The 21,613-nt window shown below is 37.8% G+C and overlaps 2 protein-coding genes across 4 annotated transcripts in view; both read left to right on the forward strand.

The window, feature by feature from the left end:
* Positions 1-22: 22 nt before the first annotated feature.
* On the forward strand, positions 23-2,848 carry LOC121870793 (polyadenylate-binding protein 2-like). Its single transcript, XM_042372744.1, has one exon. The coding sequence runs from the start codon at positions 2,170-2,172 to the stop codon at positions 2,746-2,748; it is 579 nt and encodes a 192-aa protein (XP_042228678.1). The 5' UTR covers positions 23-2,169; the 3' UTR covers positions 2,749-2,848.
* Positions 2,849-3,666: 818 nt separating this feature from the next.
* The window catches only part of LOC121870800 (mitogen-activated protein kinase kinase kinase 4-like), a 37,302-nt gene continuing 19,355 nt past the window's right edge, over positions 3,667-21,613 (forward strand). Inside the window, exons 1-21 of one of the 3 annotated variants that reach the window (XM_042372763.1) lie at positions 3,667-3,970; positions 5,455-5,625; positions 5,893-6,005; positions 7,381-7,562; positions 8,756-8,941; positions 9,390-9,518; positions 9,758-10,581; positions 10,999-11,143; positions 11,709-11,924; positions 12,174-12,347; positions 12,602-12,759; positions 13,164-13,310; positions 13,777-14,003; positions 14,458-14,666; positions 15,347-15,496; positions 16,153-16,317; positions 16,743-16,958; positions 18,375-18,481; positions 19,424-19,537; positions 20,496-20,575; positions 20,996-21,163. In XM_042372763.1, the coding sequence (XP_042228697.1) occupies positions 3,837-3,970; positions 5,455-5,625; positions 5,893-6,005; positions 7,381-7,562; positions 8,756-8,941; positions 9,390-9,518; positions 9,758-10,581; positions 10,999-11,143; positions 11,709-11,924; positions 12,174-12,347; positions 12,602-12,759; positions 13,164-13,310; positions 13,777-14,003; positions 14,458-14,666; positions 15,347-15,496; positions 16,153-16,317; positions 16,743-16,958; positions 18,375-18,481; positions 19,424-19,537; positions 20,496-20,575; positions 20,996-21,163 (4,015 nt within the window). In that variant the 5' untranslated portion in view covers positions 3,667-3,836. The remainder of the gene's footprint in view (positions 3,971-5,454; positions 5,626-5,892; positions 6,006-7,380; positions 7,563-8,755; positions 8,942-9,389; positions 9,519-9,757; positions 10,582-10,998; positions 11,144-11,708; positions 11,925-12,173; positions 12,348-12,601; positions 12,760-13,163; positions 13,311-13,776; positions 14,004-14,457; positions 14,667-15,346; positions 15,497-16,152; positions 16,318-16,742; positions 16,959-18,374; positions 18,482-19,423; positions 19,538-20,495; positions 20,576-20,995; positions 21,164-21,613) is intronic. The other 2 variants (XM_042372764.1, XM_042372767.1) reach the window with 2 other exon arrangements.

The raw sequence follows: 21,613 nt of genomic DNA on the forward strand, positions 1-21,613 counted from the left end.
TTATCCAACTTTCTACATTGCTCTAAAAAACATGTTAAGTAACCATTTAGTATTGTAAAGTAATGTGTGGACTAAGTTTACTACAGTAATATGGTTCCTTGGAGCTCAAAACTCACCTGAAGATCTTTCCCTTCCCCTGACACTACCGGGGGGGGGGGAATCATCAGGTAATCCATTGTTTATTATTCATCTTGCCATTTTAAATTTTCGTTCCATATTTATTAATCACTATTATAACGTAGTGGTAACGGTTCTCAGCCAAACCCTTCTCGGTGATCCATTGTGGTCACGTCTTCGTAGTTGGGATCATCGTCATCAGTAGAGGAACGTGGTGACCGTCTTGCCCGATGAAGTGGTAATCAAATTCCCACTTATTTCTTAATATTTTGACCTCACAGTGACCTGACTCCCCCTACCTGGCCCGGGTCACGTCATGTCCCCCCGTGTGGTGTGCAGGTGTCACACCCGAGGAAGTTAATTAACTGACACGTGGCGAATATGATAAAAGTAAAATAAGTAATGCGGGATTTCTTGATTTTGGTTTAATTTAATACAAATCACTCAATATCTCGTATAAAAATTAATTAAAAAACGTTCACTATGATTCCGTTTGATCTTATACATATATATATATACATAATACATGCAGTATGGAAAATTTTCTTTTTAATCTGGGCTTATTGCCAAGTCTAATGAAGCATCACCCTCATCTGTTGTCTGGTTCCCGTTAGTTATATCATTTGGCGCCATAAGTCTCGTCAGCATGGTTATGGCGTCACAACTATCCTATCAATGTTTAGAGTACAGTATTTAAACATGGCCGCCGGGAGATTCGAGTTGACGTCGATGGAGGAAAGTAAGTGCAATTTAGTGTCTGGAGCAGGTGTTGAGCAATCAGGGGATGCCAGAATAAGAACATAAGAATGGAGGAAACTGCAGCGGGCTATTGGCCCATACTGGGCAGTCCCGTTTACACCCAACCCCTATTGCTTATATAAGCATCCAACCTATGTTTGAGGCTATTCAGCGTATTCGAGTTAATGATGATATTTGGTAACTTGTTCCCAAGTACAGTGTGTTAATTCTTGAAAAAGTTTGAGGTAGTAGGAGGCCTCTGATGTTATGTGGTGAGCTTGCTTGATGGTGTTGAAACCGGATGATACCATTATGCCTGTCTATTAACCAGCATCAGGTCCCTTCCCCCACTCTACTGCCCGGTGTGTGGTGAAGTGACGTAACCACTGCAAGAATCATAAAGATGTGGACCTGACACGGGGATTATTTTACCCTTCAAAAGACTGTTTTACCTTACAAGGCTTCCCCGCTGTGATGGAGGTTACATAACTTCCCTCCCCACCCTAATCCTATGCTCAAGTTAAACTCATTGAATATATGAAGAGTCAATTATGTTCTTTCCCAATTGTTATATAATATATTGATACACTTAAGGACTTTAATTATTGAAGTATAGAACACAACAAATCAATACTGTAAGTACAAATAATATGATTGGAAGTGTAAAGTAGTAGTATTAGGCCTATAATGTACATTCCGAGAAATAAATATTGTCATGCCAATCATACTTCTCGTAACCAAAATCAACAGTAATACAGTAATAATATTATTCTCATGCACCAATTGTATAAGATACTTGAGGTTATCACCGTATTCTTTGATGACATGTTTTGGAATATAAATTTCATTGATCATCTTCGAATTTTAACCTGTGGCTAAATGTTATACACAGGTAGGATTTTGTCTGGAAGGAAACTGAATGGCAGGATTATGTCCATTTTTTCTTTTTGTTTTTTTTTGCGTGGAGATAGACCGGTGATATTTTTTGTCCACTTATTTTCGTGATCGGATTTTTTAGGCCATTGGAGAAAACGTGTTTTATAATGTGTTAGTATCGGGACCGTTATGCATTTCTGTATGTCAGGTCACCTTAGGGATTTGACCCAGGACAGGTGTTGGTCAGGTCAGGTTGGAGATTATGAGTGGAGCTTAGGGTTGAGCGGCCAATCACAGCGAAGGTTGGACCCCCCAAATTTTTAACGTCTTTTCATCACCAGAGAATAAAAGGGGTCGGACGGCGATCACAACCATTCATTTACTTGGTGACCACTGAAGTAAGACATTTCCTCACCCCTGCTCTCTCAAACCGCAGTGATGGACTACGAAGATCTTACTCTCGAAGATTTGACTCCAGTGGCAGACTTTGGCGAGGTTGCTGACATAGATTTCACTGATGTGAAATGCGAATTGAAGAATCTACTACAAGAGACTACCCAGGTTCGGCATAACGTGAGGGCGGAGTTGGATAAGATGAAGGACTTTTCCAAAGTGTGCCCGAAGCCCACTCGAGCTTTACCCAAACCATGTGACGATGTGAAAAATAAGGTGGATGTTAGAAGTGTGTACATTGGCAGCCTTGATGGTAACATTACCGAGGAAGACTTGGTAGAACATTTCCAATTGTGCGGTGTGGTAAAGAGTGTTAACATTCAACGTAAAACCAGTGGTAAATCTAAAGGAAAGGGGTTTGCCTATATCCTCTTCAAGGACAAATTTTCTGTGGACTTAGCGTTGACTTTGAACGGGTGTGCGTGTAAAGGTGTTAAGCTGAAAGTGGAACCCAAGAATACTGACGCGAGCACAAGTGATCGTCAGTTCAAGTGCTCCAGCAAGATGAGACGACACAACCAATCTGCTGGGAACCGCAGACTTGCTCTTGTTCCCTCTCAGTGATCAAGAAAAACGGCCAGGCTCTTGTGGTTCAGGAATAGTCTTTGTCTATATATAGCTATAAAAGCGCTGCAAATTGTATTATGTGTACATTATTGTATGATTCATGGAATGTTATAATAGAATAAAAAAAATTAAGTTTACTACATTATATGTTTACCCCCCAAATCCCACACTCCATGCACGAAATTGGAACAATCTGCCGGAGCGTTGTGGTGGCCCCAAGTGTGAGTTCATTCAAAGCCGATCAGTGGCGAAAAAGATACAAGTACATTGTATGCCTGCACTGAGTAAGTAAACAAGGGCGGATCCAGAGAGGTCCAGACCCCGCCTTTTCAGAAAATTCCAGTACTTTAATGCAGTATTGTAAGCAGGCATTTTTGTAAATTAAAAAGTAATTTCCATTGACCTCAAAATATCCCCAAATATCAAGCGTATATGGCTTCAAAATGGCCTCAAAATATCTATGATATTGGTCAGATTTAATAATAATAATAAACAAATCTGGGGTCTTGCATCGTTCCCCCAGCTGGGTGGGTTCCCTCTGCTCGCCATGTCCCCCCCACTCAAAACTTCTTGGACTCCCCCTTTTGATATTCCTGGATCCGCCCCTGGTAGGGATACATAGTACCTACACTAACTACATTTTTACCAGCACTGTATGTTCATGCTCAACCATAGGTGGACTTTTGGTAAGATTTTATAGAAATTCTTAGCTTTCCACTTCTGATAGTAATTTACACACATGGTCCCTGATCTCTCAAAGAGTAGGTTAAGTAAAGTTTGTATACGGAAAATAAAAATCCTACCACTTCCTCTACAATATAAAACTTTTATTATTAACAATTGAAACAAAATAAAATTATATTGGTTAATAAAATTTTCAGTAGAGTAATGAATTGTTGTGAAAATAGGTGTTTTAAATTTGTAAAGGGTCGTAGTGCCAGCCATTGACACAGGATACACCGTTTGTTTACCTTCAACATCAGTGATAAAACTTCTTGACAGCAAGTCCCGTGACACCCATGACCACCCTTGACACGGCTTGACTTGTGCCTTGTCTGTGATGTGACGTGACCGCCAGGAACATCATGTCCAAGGGAGATGACGATGGGTGGAGGGAGAGACTTGGTATAGACTTTCATATAGAATTATCTGACTCCGACATCGAGGACGACCTCTGTACCTCCAGGGGTGAGGACAAGTCAACAAGGGCCTTCTTCAAGTAAGTGATTGTTCCTTCATATAATAAGTAATACTGTATATGTAGATTTCCATGTCGATAATACTAACTAGAAGATAATATAGATAAGAGTGATAGTCCGTATTTGTGGTAGTCAATTGGTCCTGCAGGTTCTGTATTTTGAAACTTTTTTACTGTGTAATTTGTGTGATAATTTATTGTTGTTGATGGCTGTATTAAGGAGTTTAGGTGAAGAACACAAGTATGTTTAGATGGAACAACTGTCAAACGTGTTATTATGGGGTTTGTCAGAGTGAAATTGTTGCAGTGTTGTAAAAGGATCCTTGACAAATACAAGTCACCATCTACTATCACTCTTCTCTGGGTATATAAGTGATGCTGTCTTTTATAATCAGTAACTGTATAATATAATGCATACAGCCTTAACAACATCAACCTAGAGAAGTCGACTTGTGAAAGAGACCTAGGGGTACTTGTAAGCCCGGACCTACGGCCTAGAAAACAGTGCGTTAATGTTCGAAATAAGGCAAACAGAGTATTGGGTTTTATATCTAGAAGTGTAAGTAACAAGAGTGCAGAGGTCTTATTGCAACTATATCTTGCACTAGTCAGGCCGCACCTCGATAATGCGGTTCAGTTCTGGTGCCCCTATTATAGAATGGATATAAATTCACTAGAGTCGGTGCAGCGAAGAATGACAAAAATGATTCCGGGACTTAGAAACCTTCCATATCAGGATAGGTTAAAGAAACTTAACTTGCATTCCCTAGAAAGACGAAGAGTGCGGGGAGATATGATAGAAGTATTTAAGTGGGTGAAAGGAATCAATAAAGGGGATATAGATAGAGTTCTTATAATATCCGAGCAGGATAGGACTCGGAGCAACGGATTTAAGTTGGATAAGTTTAGGTTTAGGAGGGAGATAGGAAGAAACTGGTTCACAAATAGGGTGGTGGACGAGTGGAACAAGCTTAGCAACTTTGTAGTAAGTGCGGGAACTCTGGAAAGTTTCAAAAGGAGGCTAGATAGATTCATGGATGATAGGGAGTGGTAGTAACTCTCGACAGGAGCTGCCATGCACAGGCCAACCGGCCTATTGCAGACTCCTTATTTTCTTATGTTCTTATGTTCTTAATATTCAGGGTAGGAGACAGTGCCACTTGTTACTAGATGGTTATGTAACCTGAATTGTTGCAAAATATATCTGTTCATTAATATTTACAGCTGTTTTATAACTTGTATATCACTTACATTAATTGCATCTCAGTATTAATTATAACAAATTCTTCCCACAGAATTATTATAGAATATTTCTCATTGCAGAAAAAGGTTTCAAATATTAGATTTTTTAGATTCCTTAGTCAATAGGAGAACTTTATCATTATTGATACTCACGTTAATTTCACGAGGGACAAAATAAACTGTATCACATTGAGGTAGTGATAGAAGACATCCTTAGGGCCAGGCAAATGCAAAATTAAGTAATTTTGTCTCTTAACCAACAGAAACAGTGGTACAAGCGATGACTTGGCAGCACCTGAAGATGTGGAGGGGCTGGAGAGCTTTGACTCTTTCACACATGAAGAGGAGGAACTGGCACATTACTTGAAAGAGTTCGGAAAGACTCCTCCACGCACGGCCCGGCAAAGGCGACAGAAGGAGAGGGATGCCTACTGGTGAGTGACGTCTTTGTATATCCCCAGACTCTTAATCACCTATTTATCATCTTACCCTCACTTTCACTTGTATGGGGTAGAGTAAGGGAAACAAAGCTTAAGATAAGTAAGTTTTGTCGCAGCTTGATTTAAAAGTTTTGACAAGAGACACACATCCTTTTCATGTATTACAGTAACAATATGTAGCTTAAAGACTGTACTGGGAGTGTTCTTTATATGTTTTACTATCTTTTGGTGGATAGATTTACAAGATTCCTTCCTTTACAGCTCACAAGCCAAGGAAGCAGCCAAGACAATAAAGGCAACTTTAAAACGTCGTAACACTGCGGAGCGATTTCTCTCTCTTCCTGGCTTCTCAGATCATGGCATCCCTGAAGTTTGTGAGTTCTATTTAGCATGCAGTTTTTTTTCTCAGCCTAGCAGCCTCTTTCCCGCTGTGGCACTGGGTTTCTGGAATCACGGGCAGCACAGACTCACTCTCTCTCTTCATTAACTCATTTGCTCTCTCTTAACTTATCATGAGTTCTGTTCTAGCATTCCTCACCTCAATCAGAATTTGATATTTTTTATAAACAAAGCTTGAAAGATCAGTGTTTGTTAAAGCTTAAGCTCTCATCCTCTGTGCTGCCTCCTTCAGTATCATAGGTTGGCGGCCCAGAGAAGGGTTACCCGAGCCTTGATGTGTGTTTGTTATTGTAAGACTTGCATCTACTTTTTCTGTTGCAGTCATTCAGAGAGGAGCAATTAGCATGTGCAACTGTAAGTGACTACATAATGAGTGTTAAGAGTTACATTAAAGTCTTTGACATTGATTGTAGAATTTAGTCAGTTTTTGAAAGTTGGATTCTTCCTGAGTACTTTGATAAGTAGAGTGAAATAAGTCAATTATGTTGTGTATTATGCCGAGGCTGTATCATAGAGCCTTCAGGTTTTATAGAGGCTCCGGTTGTTATAGAGGCTCTTAAGTATTATAGAACCTGCAGGTGTTATAGAGACTAGGTAATATAGAGCTTCCAGGTATTATAGAGATTGGCAGGTACTTTAGAGTCTATGTACTGTATAGATCATAAACTTAAGATATTATAGAGATCTTATATATTATGAAGAGATATTATAAAGACATAAGGTATTGTAGAGCTTAAAATATTTTCCCTATAATTAATGATGGTTGCATTTGTTTTTATTTATTTGATTATATTCAGCACACTTGGTTGGAGGTCATGAGATCTGAGACTTCATCTTGAACCAATAGTCAGTCAGTGTATCATATCTTTAAGTCAATGGCCAAATTTAGATGGAGCTTAGCCTTAGTGAGTGTCTTTATTGTACTTCTGGGGTTGGGGCAGCTCTGACGACCATGGGTATTTGTCTCTTGTGTTGGAGAAATGAAGTTGATTGAGTGTACTGTAATGGGTATTCAAGCCTGTGGGACCCACCTTTTGCATGTTTTCTTAGTTCTGTGGATGATCTTTGTTGTGGGGGTGAAATTTTTTTATCACAGTTTAAGGTCATAAGTATTTTTTGCATTCCTAGAACCTTTGAGCTGATTGAAGTCAATCTGGATAAATAATTTTTCACCCTAACCTGCATAAAGTTATAAGCCTCTATTGAAGCATTTTTTTTTAGAATTCTTTAATTTGTAGATGTACACTTGTGCCACATACTGACTTGTCACCTGTATTGTTGTAGTTTTATCATATACTGCATACTATGCTGACTATGTTGATATTTATATGTTCCTGTGTCTACCATCAGCCCCGGAGAAAACGAGGCAGCAGTACCGGGAACAGAAACGATCGAAGGACCGAGTGCGTTCCCAAGACCGAGAGCTAAAACAGTCAACTTTAGATAACCCAACTAATGCTATGAGCACTTTGACGACAGCTGATACTGATGAACGATGTGAGAGTCTGCCGCCCCTGTCACCAGCTGTTAAGGTATTGTGATAAATGACATTGTAAATATTGTACTTCTCAGGGGGACTAGTAAAGTCATTGATGTACTTTCACCTCATGCATGACAACTGTTTTTCTTTGAGGGATATTTATAGCACTAACTGATTTAACTATATAATTTTTTAGGAACCAACTTCCCCTAATATCTTGGTTGACCGATGGAGTGATTCTTGTCTCCTGAAGAAGCCCACAGAGGTTTCCAATCTTCGTTTAAAGGTCGTAGTAGATGGATCACAATTGCTGGAGGTATTGAGGGATTACTGTCCCCTTTTTCCCATTACTGGATCTTGCTTAAGCTGACACATTAACCACACAGCTGCAGTTTATGGCCTGCTATGTAGCTACTAACCCCAGGCTTTCTTTCAAAGATTCATACTGCTTTACAGTTCTCTGCCCTCGAAACTTCTACTTTACTCTCATATTACAATCTTTTATAATTTTTACTTGTCTTCTCTTTCCTCTTGATGGTCACTGAGGCATTTCATCACTTTTCATACTTCTTATTTCACTTGCTGTAAGCAGATGGTATTTGGTTCACTTACGGTACAGGAAAGTGAAGTCAAATGGACAATATTTTTTACCAGTGCTGTCAGCATTATAATTCAGCCATAATCTTGTTTGAATTTAGAAATGGTTAGTGGCTGAAATCTTTGGATGAGAAGGTTTGAAACATTATTCATGGTACTTTGCCAGTATGAACTGATCTGTATAGAACAGTTGTGAAACAGGAACAGGAGAGATCCAGCTATGTGTAGTGGTGGATTGCTATGTTGTTTTCTATGTATTTTTCACCCTGACTAGTGCAAGCTTTTTTTATTATTAGTTGGAGTGTTATATGAAGGCTGTAGTGCAGTACTATGTGTAGGAGGTAAACATCACCAAAATAGATAGTGTTATTAGTGCCTGGAGCTTGACCTCTATTAATGGATTCGTGTTTAAATGAGTTCACTTTTACGTGGCTCTTCTGGGGATGTAACCCTGTTGAAGGATTAGGGTTTACTGTATGGCTTATATCGATGCATTTTCATATTGAATTTTGACTCATTTTCATATTAATAGGTTTCATACTCACATATATTTAGTGTTTCTCTCTCACATTAGATTTTCTTTGTGTTTGTTTGTTGCTCAGAAGCCATGAATGAGTGGTTAAAATAATCCTCTCTGTTTATGCCCAGGTTGACTCTAAGTCACGCTATATGAGTGTGTCGTGTAGGAAACTGGGAGATGGGGCCGATGCTGATCAAACTGATGACCGAAAGGTGTCTACCGCAGAACTACCCCCGGAACGTGTTTGTTATTTTGCCCAGCTACAGAGTCTACTCAAAACTGGAAGTCAGGAAACTGCCTTTAATCATCGCCAAGTAAGATTTTTTAGCTTTTCTTTTGGGGGGAATAAGATAAAAAAAAATTGTGTTTCATAATTAACATGGTCTTTTCTTATCCTAGTTTGAACATTAAAAAGTATTCAGAGGTGAGGTATTGTAGATAAAACTGAGTAACTTCAAACATACTGTATGTTTATAGAGTATTGACATAAAACTGCAGTGTGTCTTGTTGATGTAGCTCATGGCACTTGTGGTACTAGGTTTAAGAACTCCTTTACTTATTTTTCTGACAATATCAGCACGGCTTCAACCGTTTCATTTTTAAATTGGTTCACATTTTTCTTGATACATTGTGATGTGTTAATTTGTGTTTTTTATGGGCTTGAACATAGCAAATTTTCAATGCTGTTTCTTCTTTGTATTATTTTTTGTTTCTGGACAATATCTTTACACAATAAAACTAATGTACAATTGACATCACCAGCAGAGGAGCGAGGAAGAGGTGCTGTACCAACAGGAATTGTATGAGATGCTCTGGCTGGAGCTCCAAGCATGGCAAGCTGGTCTGGACTCCAATATGTTCGACATTGAATTGATTTCTCGGAGACATGAGGTAATGAATGAATAGATTATTGTCTTTTGTATTATTTCTCATATTGCTGAATATTGACCCAGATGCTGGAATACTGTATACAGATGGAGAGTAAAACAGCAAGAAAATAATTTTTATTTTCTTTCTGTTATTAATTTGTGGCATAAAAAAAAATAATAAAAAATATATATATATATATATATATATATATATATATATATATATATATATATATATATATATATATTCAATTATTTCAGGTTTATGATATAATACAGGAAGTTTTAAGCTTCAAGTTTGATCCTAATAAACATGAGAAACATCAGGACAATGTTGAAATCCCCTCAAAAATGAAGATAACCACAGTGGATGAACTGGTGACCGCGGGAGAACTGAGGATCGCTGGGATTGCTGTGAGTTCTGCCGACGCGGCGGACGGTGTGGGAATAAGTCGAATGGCTGAGGGAGAGGATGACTGTGTTGGATGCCTCTCTATTTGGTGTAAAGGATGCCAGGATAAGCAGACAGAATGCCTCATCCAAGTTGCATCATTACTTAAGCGGCTAGATTATGTGGAGTCTCTTTTTCCTTCTACCAAGAAATTAGCTTTACATTTCCCAGAGTGGGAACAAACAGAATTTGTTAATAGATACAAGGCTCTGTGTGTGTGGTACAATACAAGTGTCCAATTAAGAATGAAAATTGAGGTCCTCGGTAAGCTACTTGGAAACATGACCAACACCCTCATACCGTGGCCCACATTTAGCATGTGCTTCACTGGCATGGCAACTCCCACCTCAAGTTACGACTCCGGTGCTCCGTTAGCAACTGCCTACGAGGAGTCGCCGCAGGAAACAGAAACACAAGCTTGCAGTACGACATCTTCAGTCCGCTTTGTAATAGACTACGATAAGACTGACGCCAGCTCTAATCCATCCGATTCCAGTAACTCAACAGACTCTGGACACACTACTGCCAGCACCAACAGTGGCCTTCTGATGCCTCCTGGGCACATGTCTGCTCCTCCTCCAGGTGGACTACGTCGCTGCCTCAGTGATATCTTCATGGAGGCCAACCCTTACAGGTACTTATAGCTCCAGTTAAAATTATATCCTATATAAGGAATGTTCTTGAGAATGTACACAAAAGTATCAAATAAATTCACAAAACCATTTTTGTCATGTTAACAGGGCAATTTATTTATGTCTTGTAATTAAGCTTGGTGTATTTCCCATGAACTTTTACTGTCATCAATTTACAAAATAATTTCTCATATGCAAGGTTAGAAATGAAGGGTAACAACTATAAAAAACACATTACTGTACTCAAGATGCACATTACTGAACCCAGGCACAGTGCAGAACCAGAGGACTACTGCTCAACAAACAATGATGTGTTTAAGACAACGGGAGTTACTGTATCTTATGGTTCATGTCTGGGTAACTTTTGAGGACATTACTGTAGCCGATTCGTTTTTGTAAGATAATTTACCGTTTTACAGGAAATATGTTGAGAAGTTATTACGAAATAAGGGAATGAAGAAAACATTTGATAAAGTGGCAGAAGTGATTCGTGATGTAATGTCCCGTACAATGTGTATCCTGGAGGAACCTCACAGGACACTACGAGGTGGAAAACTGCACAGGGTACGGTACTCTTATCATATTCTCCTAACTGTCCCTATTGGTGAAACTGTAACAGATTTTAGCTTTGATCTCCCAGTCATCCTTCTGTCTACATCCTTTACATTTACTTGGATTATTTTATGATTTCCCATCTCAAGTTGTTCCTCAAGAAATTTACACAAAACAGATAAAGTGGCTGATCTTTACTTTATTTATTCCTTGCAGTTCAGTTTATATATTTGTTCCTTATGTCTTAAATTCTCTGATTCATGACACATTTTCCCAAGCCACGTCTGTACTTTTGTCGTTATCATTAGGCTGTAGATAATTTCCTGAGTTTGGGTATGAGGAGTCACTGAATGGTGTATGTACTGTTGATGAGACTTAAGTTCCAGTATTCCAATTTTGTATGACATATCTTAATGTTTGAATAATAAATTAATGGTAATTAATACAGGTACAGTATCAGTAATTAAGAATGTCATTTAAAGTAAGATTATTGTGACTACAGAGGTTGTATGTATGTAATTTAAATGTTGTGTTTCTATTAGGATTTGAAAGATATTGTGAACCATTTATATTTCAGCATGGATCTGATGTCCCTTCTGTAGCATTGGCCGAGACCTTACAAGAATTGAATCGATTTGGGCCATGGACTCCCAAGTTTGAATCTATGGAACTTCCTCCATTCTATGCAATGTTTATCTTCTTAGCTGCAGTGTCCCTTCAGATGATGAGGGAGTGTTTAAAACTGCGATTGGAACAAATGCCAGAGAAGCCATCACGACTTAGTATTAAGGAAGTAAGTGTAGATAAAAAGATTAGGTAATATACACTTGCCGTTCTTGTTACAGGTGTGTGTAAGACCTTGTGGTTACCTGTTGCTTAAAGGTATGTAAATTTTAAGAGTATAAGAACAAATCTGTATGATAAGAACTGTGTTGGATGCAAACAAAACTTATCCATCTTTAACATTTGTATCAATGTCACAATGTTTTCAAATTTGTGATGTTTTATGATTATTTATATGTGTTTTATTATTGTTGTGCAGCTTATGAGAGAGTACAAAGAAGGGGTGAAGTTTGCTGTGGTAGTAAGACAGAAGTACTTGCGGTCGTGCCAGGCGCTCTTCACACACCTCACCCAGCAACTACGGGAAAACTTGGAACTGCGACAGAATCAAGCTATAGAAGAACTTGATGCAAATATCAAAAGACTGTTAGAGGTGAGTGTGAGAAATTATTATGCAGTGAAAGGTGTACAAACCCCATGCGTGGCTAATAAGTTGATAAGTGGTTGAGATAATGAGTAATTATGAGAGTACAGTATGTGAATATCAATGTTCTATATTATCCAGTAACAGGTTCCCATTCAGTGATTTGTTTAATATAATGAGATAGCATAAGGATATCAGGGCGAACACAACTTAGACTTTTCCATGTATTTTTTTATCCCAATTCATGTTAACTACATCGCCAGGTGTACCTAGAATGGTTGGATCAGTTTGTGTGTATGTTGCATCGAGAACCTCATGCTTCAAGTCTGCAGCGCAATTTCCTTCAAGAAGAGTGGCGCTTTGTTCAGGCTACTTGTCCTCATGTTACGGAGGGAGACAGCTTGGCTGCTACACGTTTCTGGTAAGATTTTTCATAAATAGCTTTTTATTAAGCCCTGTCAGAAAGTTCAGGAGCATACAGTAGCAGTTAGCTGTTGAGCCATCTGACTGTCCATTGGGCTATCATTGATGTTAGTTTAGGTGTGAACGATATATTAAAGCTTGTGTTTGCATAGAAGCATTAAGTGTTTTGCTAGCTCAAGTCCTTTTACAGAGTCATTATCCCTTAACTTGATACAGCCAAACACAGGCTTCTCTGTTCCAAGAAAAAGTTATACTGTATTTATAAGCTTAGTCCACAAAAAAGCTTCTTTGAATGTAATACAGTATATTAATTTATTAAAGTTTTTCTTTAATGTTTGTCTTAAGTAAGAGAGGCAATAGTGATGTTTATATTACAATTACTTTTCTTTCATTCCCTCTTAGTAACATAGCGTGTCACATGCTGTGTAGTGTGGGTGATTTTATTGATACCGGAATTGACGATCAAATGGCAGCCTTGCAAGACTCCACCTTGGAGAACCTCGATGACCTGAGTGATGATGACGACTTGGAACAAGATGATATTCAGAAGTGAGTGATGCAGTGACTGATGGTTTCCTCTGTAATGAGTGAAAAATTGGAAAGGTCACAGGCTTAAGTCTTGTATTGTTATTCTTTAGTATAGTATCAGTGTTGAACTTCTTCCTAGTACTGTACTGTACTCAAGTGTATGGCTCCTGGTTGATATGTTGGTGTAATTATCTTAACATTTTGTATTTTGTAGACTATAATGTGTATCAGTTGTTAATGCTCTGGGCTTACAATGCATGAGACAGTTGAAAATCAATCCAAGGCCCAGCAGGTCTGATGGAGTGCTATTTTTCTATGGTGTCCTGGCTAAGCTAATTCCTCTCATCCTGGGGCTTCTACCTCACAAAATATGGGAAGCAGGTTAAAGGATACTTATGTCTTTGGTGTAATAAGTGCTTTGTGAAATGTTGTTTTCTTTTTGAGTAATACAAAAATAAAAAATAGTATTTTTCATTAATTCTCTCAGAAAGCGACTTTTGCAAAGATGTAGAGCGTTGCAAGTCCTCCTCGCAGAGACTCGTGAGCGAGCTTTACGAGCGGCTGGACTGGCTAAAATGTTGCGGAAGGATCTAGAGGTTGCTGCAGAATTTTGCCTCCGTGGTGAGCCTTCAGTTGTTTTGGATAAGTTGCGGGAAACGGGTCACATACGTGTCATCGCTCCGCACAGCCAGAACCACTTCATCTTTGTCCCAGGTGGGTTGTTATCTCCCTGTTTCTTATACATATACAGTATAGCTATGGTTATGTGCAGATTATTCCACTGGTTCTGACCTTTCTTTAATGGGCCTTTAAATTAAGACTGTTCATAGAGGTGTGTGTACTGTACTGTATATTTTACGGTTTTAAACGTTGCAAATCTTCCTTTATTAGTTACAGATGGTGGATATATAGTGGTGTACAAGTTCATTATTCAGTAACATTTCTTTTAAATAGCATCAGTGTATTTAGAAGTTAAAGGTAATTCAAGGTCTTTCACTCCAAGCTTTACATGTAACACAGAAGTTGGAGATGAATGTAGATGAAACAGTTTATACATCAAAATGGGGGAGACAGACATTTAATATCAGAATAATTAAATTACTGATTCTAAATTTAACCAAAGAGTAAATTTTTCCCCTATTTTCATCTTATGTATTATCTTTGGCAGGTCGCATCAAGGATAAGAGAGAGTATATATGGCACCTGTTGGACATGCGTGTAGGTGGTATAGGATTGGAGCACGAAGATGACGATGGGGGCGGCTATATGATTTTAATGAGGTGCGATGAATATGATACTTTATCAAAACTCTGGACTGGTAAAGTGATAGAGATTGAACCTACAGCTGACTGCACCATTACCCTCTCAAGAGTCATGGTAGGTGAAGCAAAATTATAGACTTAGCATTACAACAACAGATATCTAACATCATCTTAATCCAGTGACAATAATTTTGGAATTACTCTCTCAGGTTGATGATTTCCAAGCTTATGTCCATGTGTTAAGGTATTCAAAGCTTAAAAGCAACTGGCACCTGGTATTTTTATAAGTTCAGTCTAATTGCTGGTACTGGGTGATGTGTGAGAGCCTTGCCCCCAGACTCCCAGCTAGACTTGACAATTACATCCTGAATACTGTCAAGTCTCTACTGACAAACTTTCCTCTGGAACTGAGTAAAATGTTAGATCTTTGCCTGCCAGACCCACAGCCGTTCTTGAGAAGTAACCGTTGATTACTCCTTCTATAGGCTTCTCCTCCGTGTTGTATGGCTGTAATACTCAAGGATGGGGACTCAAAATCCTGCTGTTGGTCACCTTTTAACCCCTTGTGTACTGTTTTCCCTCTGAGCTGAATAAAATCATCTGGCATTGTCCAAATAAACTATTAAAAGTGGTGTCCCTATAGTGATGGGGTTAAGCTTGACATTCTGATCACGTTATTTTAAAGTAAAACTTAATATCATGTATACAAGATATTCATATTATAATTAAATTCTAAATTAATATGAAATGTCTTAACATACTTTTATTAATGATGTTCTTCTTATGATTATTCAGGTGACAAGTTTGTTGTTGGTTGTATCAAGTGGCACAATATTGACTCCAGTGCGTCGAGAGTTCCAGAGATCCATGGGTAATACTGTGGCCCTCATACATGACCAGACGGCACCCAACAAGGCAGTTACACATTCCATTGATGAACTTAAGGTCAGGAAACTAACTAAACTGTCTTTTGCTTGATATGGATGTTGTACCTATGTTGATGACTGTAAAGTATGTGTATATAAGACATTGCTGGAATGTGGGTCACTAGGAGTAGAATGTCTAGTTTAATGCTAATAGTTGAGGAGTTCTCTGGGAAATTGATGACCTAGTTTGAGAGATACAATTATATGAAAAAGGGACATGGAATTTAAAGTACAGATTGAAAGAGAAATGAAAAAGGAATTGAATTATATTATGTTGAAGCAGTTGATTATAAAGTCAGGAGTTGAATGTTGAGTTAGCTTAGACACATGAGAATGATTGCAAGATGAAGTTAAATCCTCATCATAAACTGACCTGTAGTTGAAGGAGGACACTAACTCATGATGGATAATAATATTTAGAAATTTGTTACTTTAACTTTTGGACTCCATGATCAACAACAGTATGGGTTGTCACGATGAATATATACACCAGGTTTAAACATTGTAGTTGTTCATGTTCTCAACTTACTCTGCCAACATACATAGTTAGTCCATTAGATACAGAACACACTCACCATGTACATGTAATTGCTAGTGGTCAGCCATTTTGTAAAAGGTGTATGGATGGTGTGTTAAGTAGAAGAGAATATTTATAAGTTTACTCTTTGTTTTCAGGGAGCAGCCCTTGAGCTTTGTGAGAGTCTTCTTCAGAACATTAAGCAGGTGGAGAATATGACAGACCTTGAGCAGACCACACCTGATGTAGAGGATGGAGAACGTCGTCAGCTCCGTCTTGTTACTCGAGATGTTGTCCACCAGTACTTTATGTTTGGGTTTGAGGTGTGTTACCAGTGTAGTAGTTAACTAAATGATTTATAAACAACATAAACTTTTGTGGTTTGGAGATTTAAGTATAGTATTCTGTGTAAAGAGAGAGATTAATTAAGTTTTGCTTATGAAATTTTTTAATACTGTAATTATTGTATGTTATTGTAATTTTATTTAAAACACTAGATCACACATATGTACTCCTACATGCCTGCACATATGTACATAGATATGATGTAGAATGTGAGAACAAAAAAGATTCAGCTGGGTTTTTCTTGTGATTTTCATTTTAAATATTCAGAATACCTTCACATTACTATACTGTACTGTACCGTACTTATCAGCGTACAAGATGACTCATCACTGAGATGACCTCAACTTTTCAGCTGTATGGGGAAATAATATTCACAAACATGACCCAAGTTTTCATTTTTCAGTACCATAAGGAAGTTACTCGACTTGTCACCGGTCAGCACCGTGCAGACGTTGCCCCGCTGTTGGTGTCTCTAGCCAGGATGTGGATGACGTTTATAGAGTCACATTATTCACATGGGAAAGGCAGTCGACCACGGTGGGCAAATGCTGGGCTGGAATTCATCGTGTTTGTTTGTGATCCACACAATACAAAACACCTAAAAGAAGAAGATTTTCAGGTTAGTGTCTGGATGGTTTTGTTAACATTAATAATATTGTGTTTTATGAGACCTAATATTTTTACTCTTTTTTATGTAGCATGAAGTCCAGCTTGTGAGATATAGTGTGTTGTTTACTTTTTACTTCACAAATATCTTCTTGTTCAGAGTTAAAAATCTTCAGATCTTGTGCATCATAGCTGGTGATTGTCATTATTTATGTGGTGGTGTTAATTTGTATGTCACCTTGGTGCACAGTAGGGAGTGAGGACCTATGTGATGGGCCCTTCTGGCTCTCACTGGTTTGCTGTCATCTTGGGTACTTGATTGGTTGCATTGATTGACGTACAGTAGATTGATCGCCTTACTTATTTTTGACTAAATAAATAGTATCTGTAAACTTTGCATGTAGTTATCCTATACTTAACTATATTTACCAGTACATAAAACCTCCTACTTTGCATCATAAAGTTAACCTGAGCTTGGTGCCATTTTATACAGGATGGTACCTTTTTATAAGATTACCTTCACTTTTGACCCATATCCCTTTAAAACAAAACAGCTTCAGGGTTTATTATGGTAAATATATACATCAGCCAAGCATGAACATTATAACTTTTTCTATTGTAGAGTTACACTGGATATACATAGTCAGATAGATAGATGCAGACGGCATACACCGTACTCGTAACATGACCCCGTAAGTGTGAGTTGCAGTGCTGTACTCTGCTTTGGTCTTGCTAAACATTCATGTATGACACTCATGACACGGGTTCTTTTGCTGTGGTTTACGAGGAGTCAGTTTTGGTACGGTGTTGATTAGTGGGATTCATCTGGTTATTTATTAAGCTATGTGGAGATGAGTTCTGGGTGTGGTGAAGACAGATGTATATTAAAGATGGGAAGTCAATCAAATGAAGAGAGTGAATATGTTCATAGAAAATTAGAGGTTACCTGACATCCAAGAATGAAAACACAAATAAGGGGGACTTATTTTTTATAATGTAGTACTGTACTGTATAGTTTTCTAATCAGGTCAACAAATTATGGGAAGAAGGTTATATTGAACACAGTCAAGGTCACAGAGTTGATAGTGACAAAGAGTACCCGTAGGTTGGATTGAATTTGATTAAATAAGAACAGTCAAAGGAAGATCAAACTATGGAAAAGATGAGATGATTTTGTATAGACTTTTAGAAGAATTAATGGAATATTGTGGAACATAAATGGTTGGGCGTAGGTGATGAATGATAAAGAAAAGAAGTTAATGGATAGAATTGCAAAGACAACATGAAAATATTTATTGGTGTAAAGTGAAGTTTGAACACTGTCATTTATGTTGGTTTGTTCAGACCCCAAAACACTAAATAATGCAGTTGTTATACAGTACTGAGATGCTATACTAAGGTTACTACCCAACACATTTACTTTTTATAGCAACTTGTAAGGGAAATTGAATCATGCCGTGCGTACATCGTGGGCACCGCTCCAGAGGTTAAACAGCCAACCACCCCACTAACTCCAGTCCTTCCTAGACACTTCAGGTAACACACGTCTCTGGTAGTAACTCATATATATGGTTCTCACTCGTAGTTGTGGTTTTTTTTTCATTTACATCATTTGTTTAATATAAAAACTAAATCTCTTAAAAAGGTAAAATGAAGAACTAAATTTTGTGATGGATTAATTTATTCTTTCATGTGTTCAGAGTCTCCTAAAATTTACCAAGATGTGTGCATGGCATTTGATTGCATTTTTCGAGTATAAATGTAATAGATATTTTTGATCGTGACCCTTAAAGTTCAATACTGTGTGCATCCATTACCTATATCTCCCTATGTAGAATTAATATTGTAGTTGTCTTCTTAAAAATATGTAATAGTTATTGTGGTTATCTCTTAAATAAAATGTAGTAGTTCTCAATGCTTTATTCCTGATTATTGTGTTTCCCCTAGAACTCCAATAACTGTTTCAAGTAGCCCATAACCTGTAAAAAAAAACTTGAATAAGTAGTGCATTGAGTTGAAGTGTTGCATGGTACAGTGTTTGTCCTCTTGTGTTGCCCGAGTTGTAATATCCCGGACGCGTGTTTTTCACCTTGAAGTACATTTATTGAGCTTTTAATTTTTGGTTTCCTTGGAGTGATACATGAAGAACTAATTACATTTTTTAATTTTCCTTTGCATACAGAGGTAACAAGATTAGTGTGCAGGGTATTTAAATTTTTTAATTATTTTTATTCTAGAACGGTAAATGATTATTATATTTTAGGACGTGCAATAAAAGTTTGATTATTGTGAAGAACATTTATATTCTGTTTACTGTACGTCGTAAAATATGGTAATCAATTAGGGTTCTCGAATAAAATAATGACCTTGTTTCCACATTAATGATTAGGAACATTTGCTTAGGGATTTATTTTTCTCATTCCTGTCTCCGTGAATTTTTCCAAATGTTAATAATATGCCGTGTGACCTTTTTGACAGGTCATCATCCTCGTCATCCACAATCCATTTGCCGCCAGAGAGATCCTTATCCACACAGTCCTCCCAGAGTGATTATTCCCCCGTAGTAAATCCAACGGAGAGTCCATTTTTAAGGTGCGCTGAGGAGAGTTAACCTGACCTACCCTAATCTGACCTGTCCTATCCTAATCTAACCTAACCTATTCTAACTTAACCTAACCTAACTTTATCTTGCCTGACTTGGCCTAATCTCACCAGACTTAACCTAACCTGATCTGGCCTGACCTGACTTGACTTAACCTAATCTGATCTGGCCTGACCTAACCTAACCTGACCTGGCCTAATCTAATTTATCTATCCAAAATAATAGTCATGAACATCTCTTTTATTAAGTTCATGTTAATATTGTGGTAATGTAGCAGTAGTAAAGAACAGAGGGTTGTTTATTTTCACCTATGTCATAGATAGAAGATTACCGAAAGACGTTGGGGCTGTGGCTATGGCTCCCAGTACCGTATGATCAGACTCGGTATCAACAAAGAATCTGTACCATGTTTAGTTAGGCATGAGGCATGTTGTCTTCAGACTATGAGCGGTGGCCTTGCATGCATTAAGTCTTATTCTGGGGTATTAAGTGAATGTGAATCTTGTTAGCATGTTTAGATTTAAAACATACTGTACTAGACTTTTTCCTAACAAGACTGAACTGTAGTTAAAAATAATCCTGTCTACAATGCAGTGAAAATTGTGAGATTATGGCACATCTTACACAAAATATTGGCTTACATAATAATGCAAGATTATCCCTTGTACAGTTAACTTATCAATGAGGAATTGTATAGGCATGTGACCAGACTGCATGTGACAAGAACCATGATAATAGTAATGTGGTGTCTGGTGGTACAGGAGTAGGTGTAAGGGAGGAAGTGGGTGAGAGAATTGGGAGTTTGTAAATGGTTTCAGAATTACTGTATTAGGGTTTACATTGGGTTTGGACTTTACATTAGTTTAGATGGAGAGAGAGCAAACATTATCTTTTTTAATGTTAAGTATTTTCTGCAAGCTATTAACCATTGTAAATGTTATCCTGCAGAAGAAATCACACGAGACGCAGCCATTCCAGCATGGAAAAACCAGTTGACCAGAGTGACTGCCCTAGTCAAAACACTCCAGGTATGCATGGTCTTCATTGGTCAATGAGAACACTGCTAAGATCACCATGCAGTGTTTTTATTTTAATTTGCTGCTGCCCAAAATTAACATGTTCATTGCTATTTTGGGCTGTTTAAAATTTTCCATGGAATAAATTTTTCAGATAGTGTATGTAATACCCTGTACTGTATTAGACAAACTTGGCTGATTTAAACCTTAGCTTGCTTTTCGGCACTTGGGGTCATACTGTGGATTTTGTTCAAATTTCATACAAAGGTTCTACTTTACATGCTGATTAAAGATCTGGGTTCACATTTTAAAAATTCAAGTAATTAGTATTAATTAATACCCTTTGTGATTATTAAAGATATTTAGTATATATTTAAAAAAACAATTTCTGAGCTTCTTGTTATACATTTAATTCTGGCTTTATCATTACAGAAAAGCCAATAGAAAGGGTGCGGAAAAAAATTGTGTCAATGGACCTTGAAATCGATGATTCTCTCAGAGAGGATAAAGTGATAGGAAGAGTATCCAATACTCAGAGGGACAGGATTCACTTCAAGCCTCGCAGTGTTAGTTTCTCGTGGCAGAGAGGCTTCAAAATTGGTGAGTATCCATTGTTCTTTCTGTAGGTAGTTTTGGTGTTATCTCATTTAAGCTTCTGAGAGGATTACATAAAGATGGCAAACTGTTCCATCTTTTTCTCCTTATCTTTACTGTTGGGTTTCTGTTATTTTCTTTCTTTGATCTGAAGAATGTGTACGTATGAGGTCAGGCATATCAGGCACTGTTCACCTCACGTTCATGTTTAAATAATGAAGGAACAGATACATTTACATAAGAAATTTATGTATTTGTTTGGCCGTAACTGTAATAAAGAAAATAAAAATTGCTGTACTGGATTCTTCTCTATCTTGGACACAGTTTATGCTTCTCCTCAATTATCACTGCAACTGATTGATCCTTCTCGTGATAAAAATGCTGGGAATGGTCAGGTGGCTGGAGCTCTTACAGGTGTGGTTAACTCATACATTCTTTCTGAGGTTTAGTGAAGCA

Source organism: Homarus americanus, unplaced genomic scaffold, assembly GCF_018991925.1.
Source record: "Homarus americanus isolate GMGI-L3 unplaced genomic scaffold, GMGI_Hamer_2.0 scaffold16119, whole genome shotgun sequence".
Classification (NCBI taxonomy): domain Eukaryota; kingdom Metazoa; phylum Arthropoda; class Malacostraca; order Decapoda; family Nephropidae; genus Homarus; species Homarus americanus.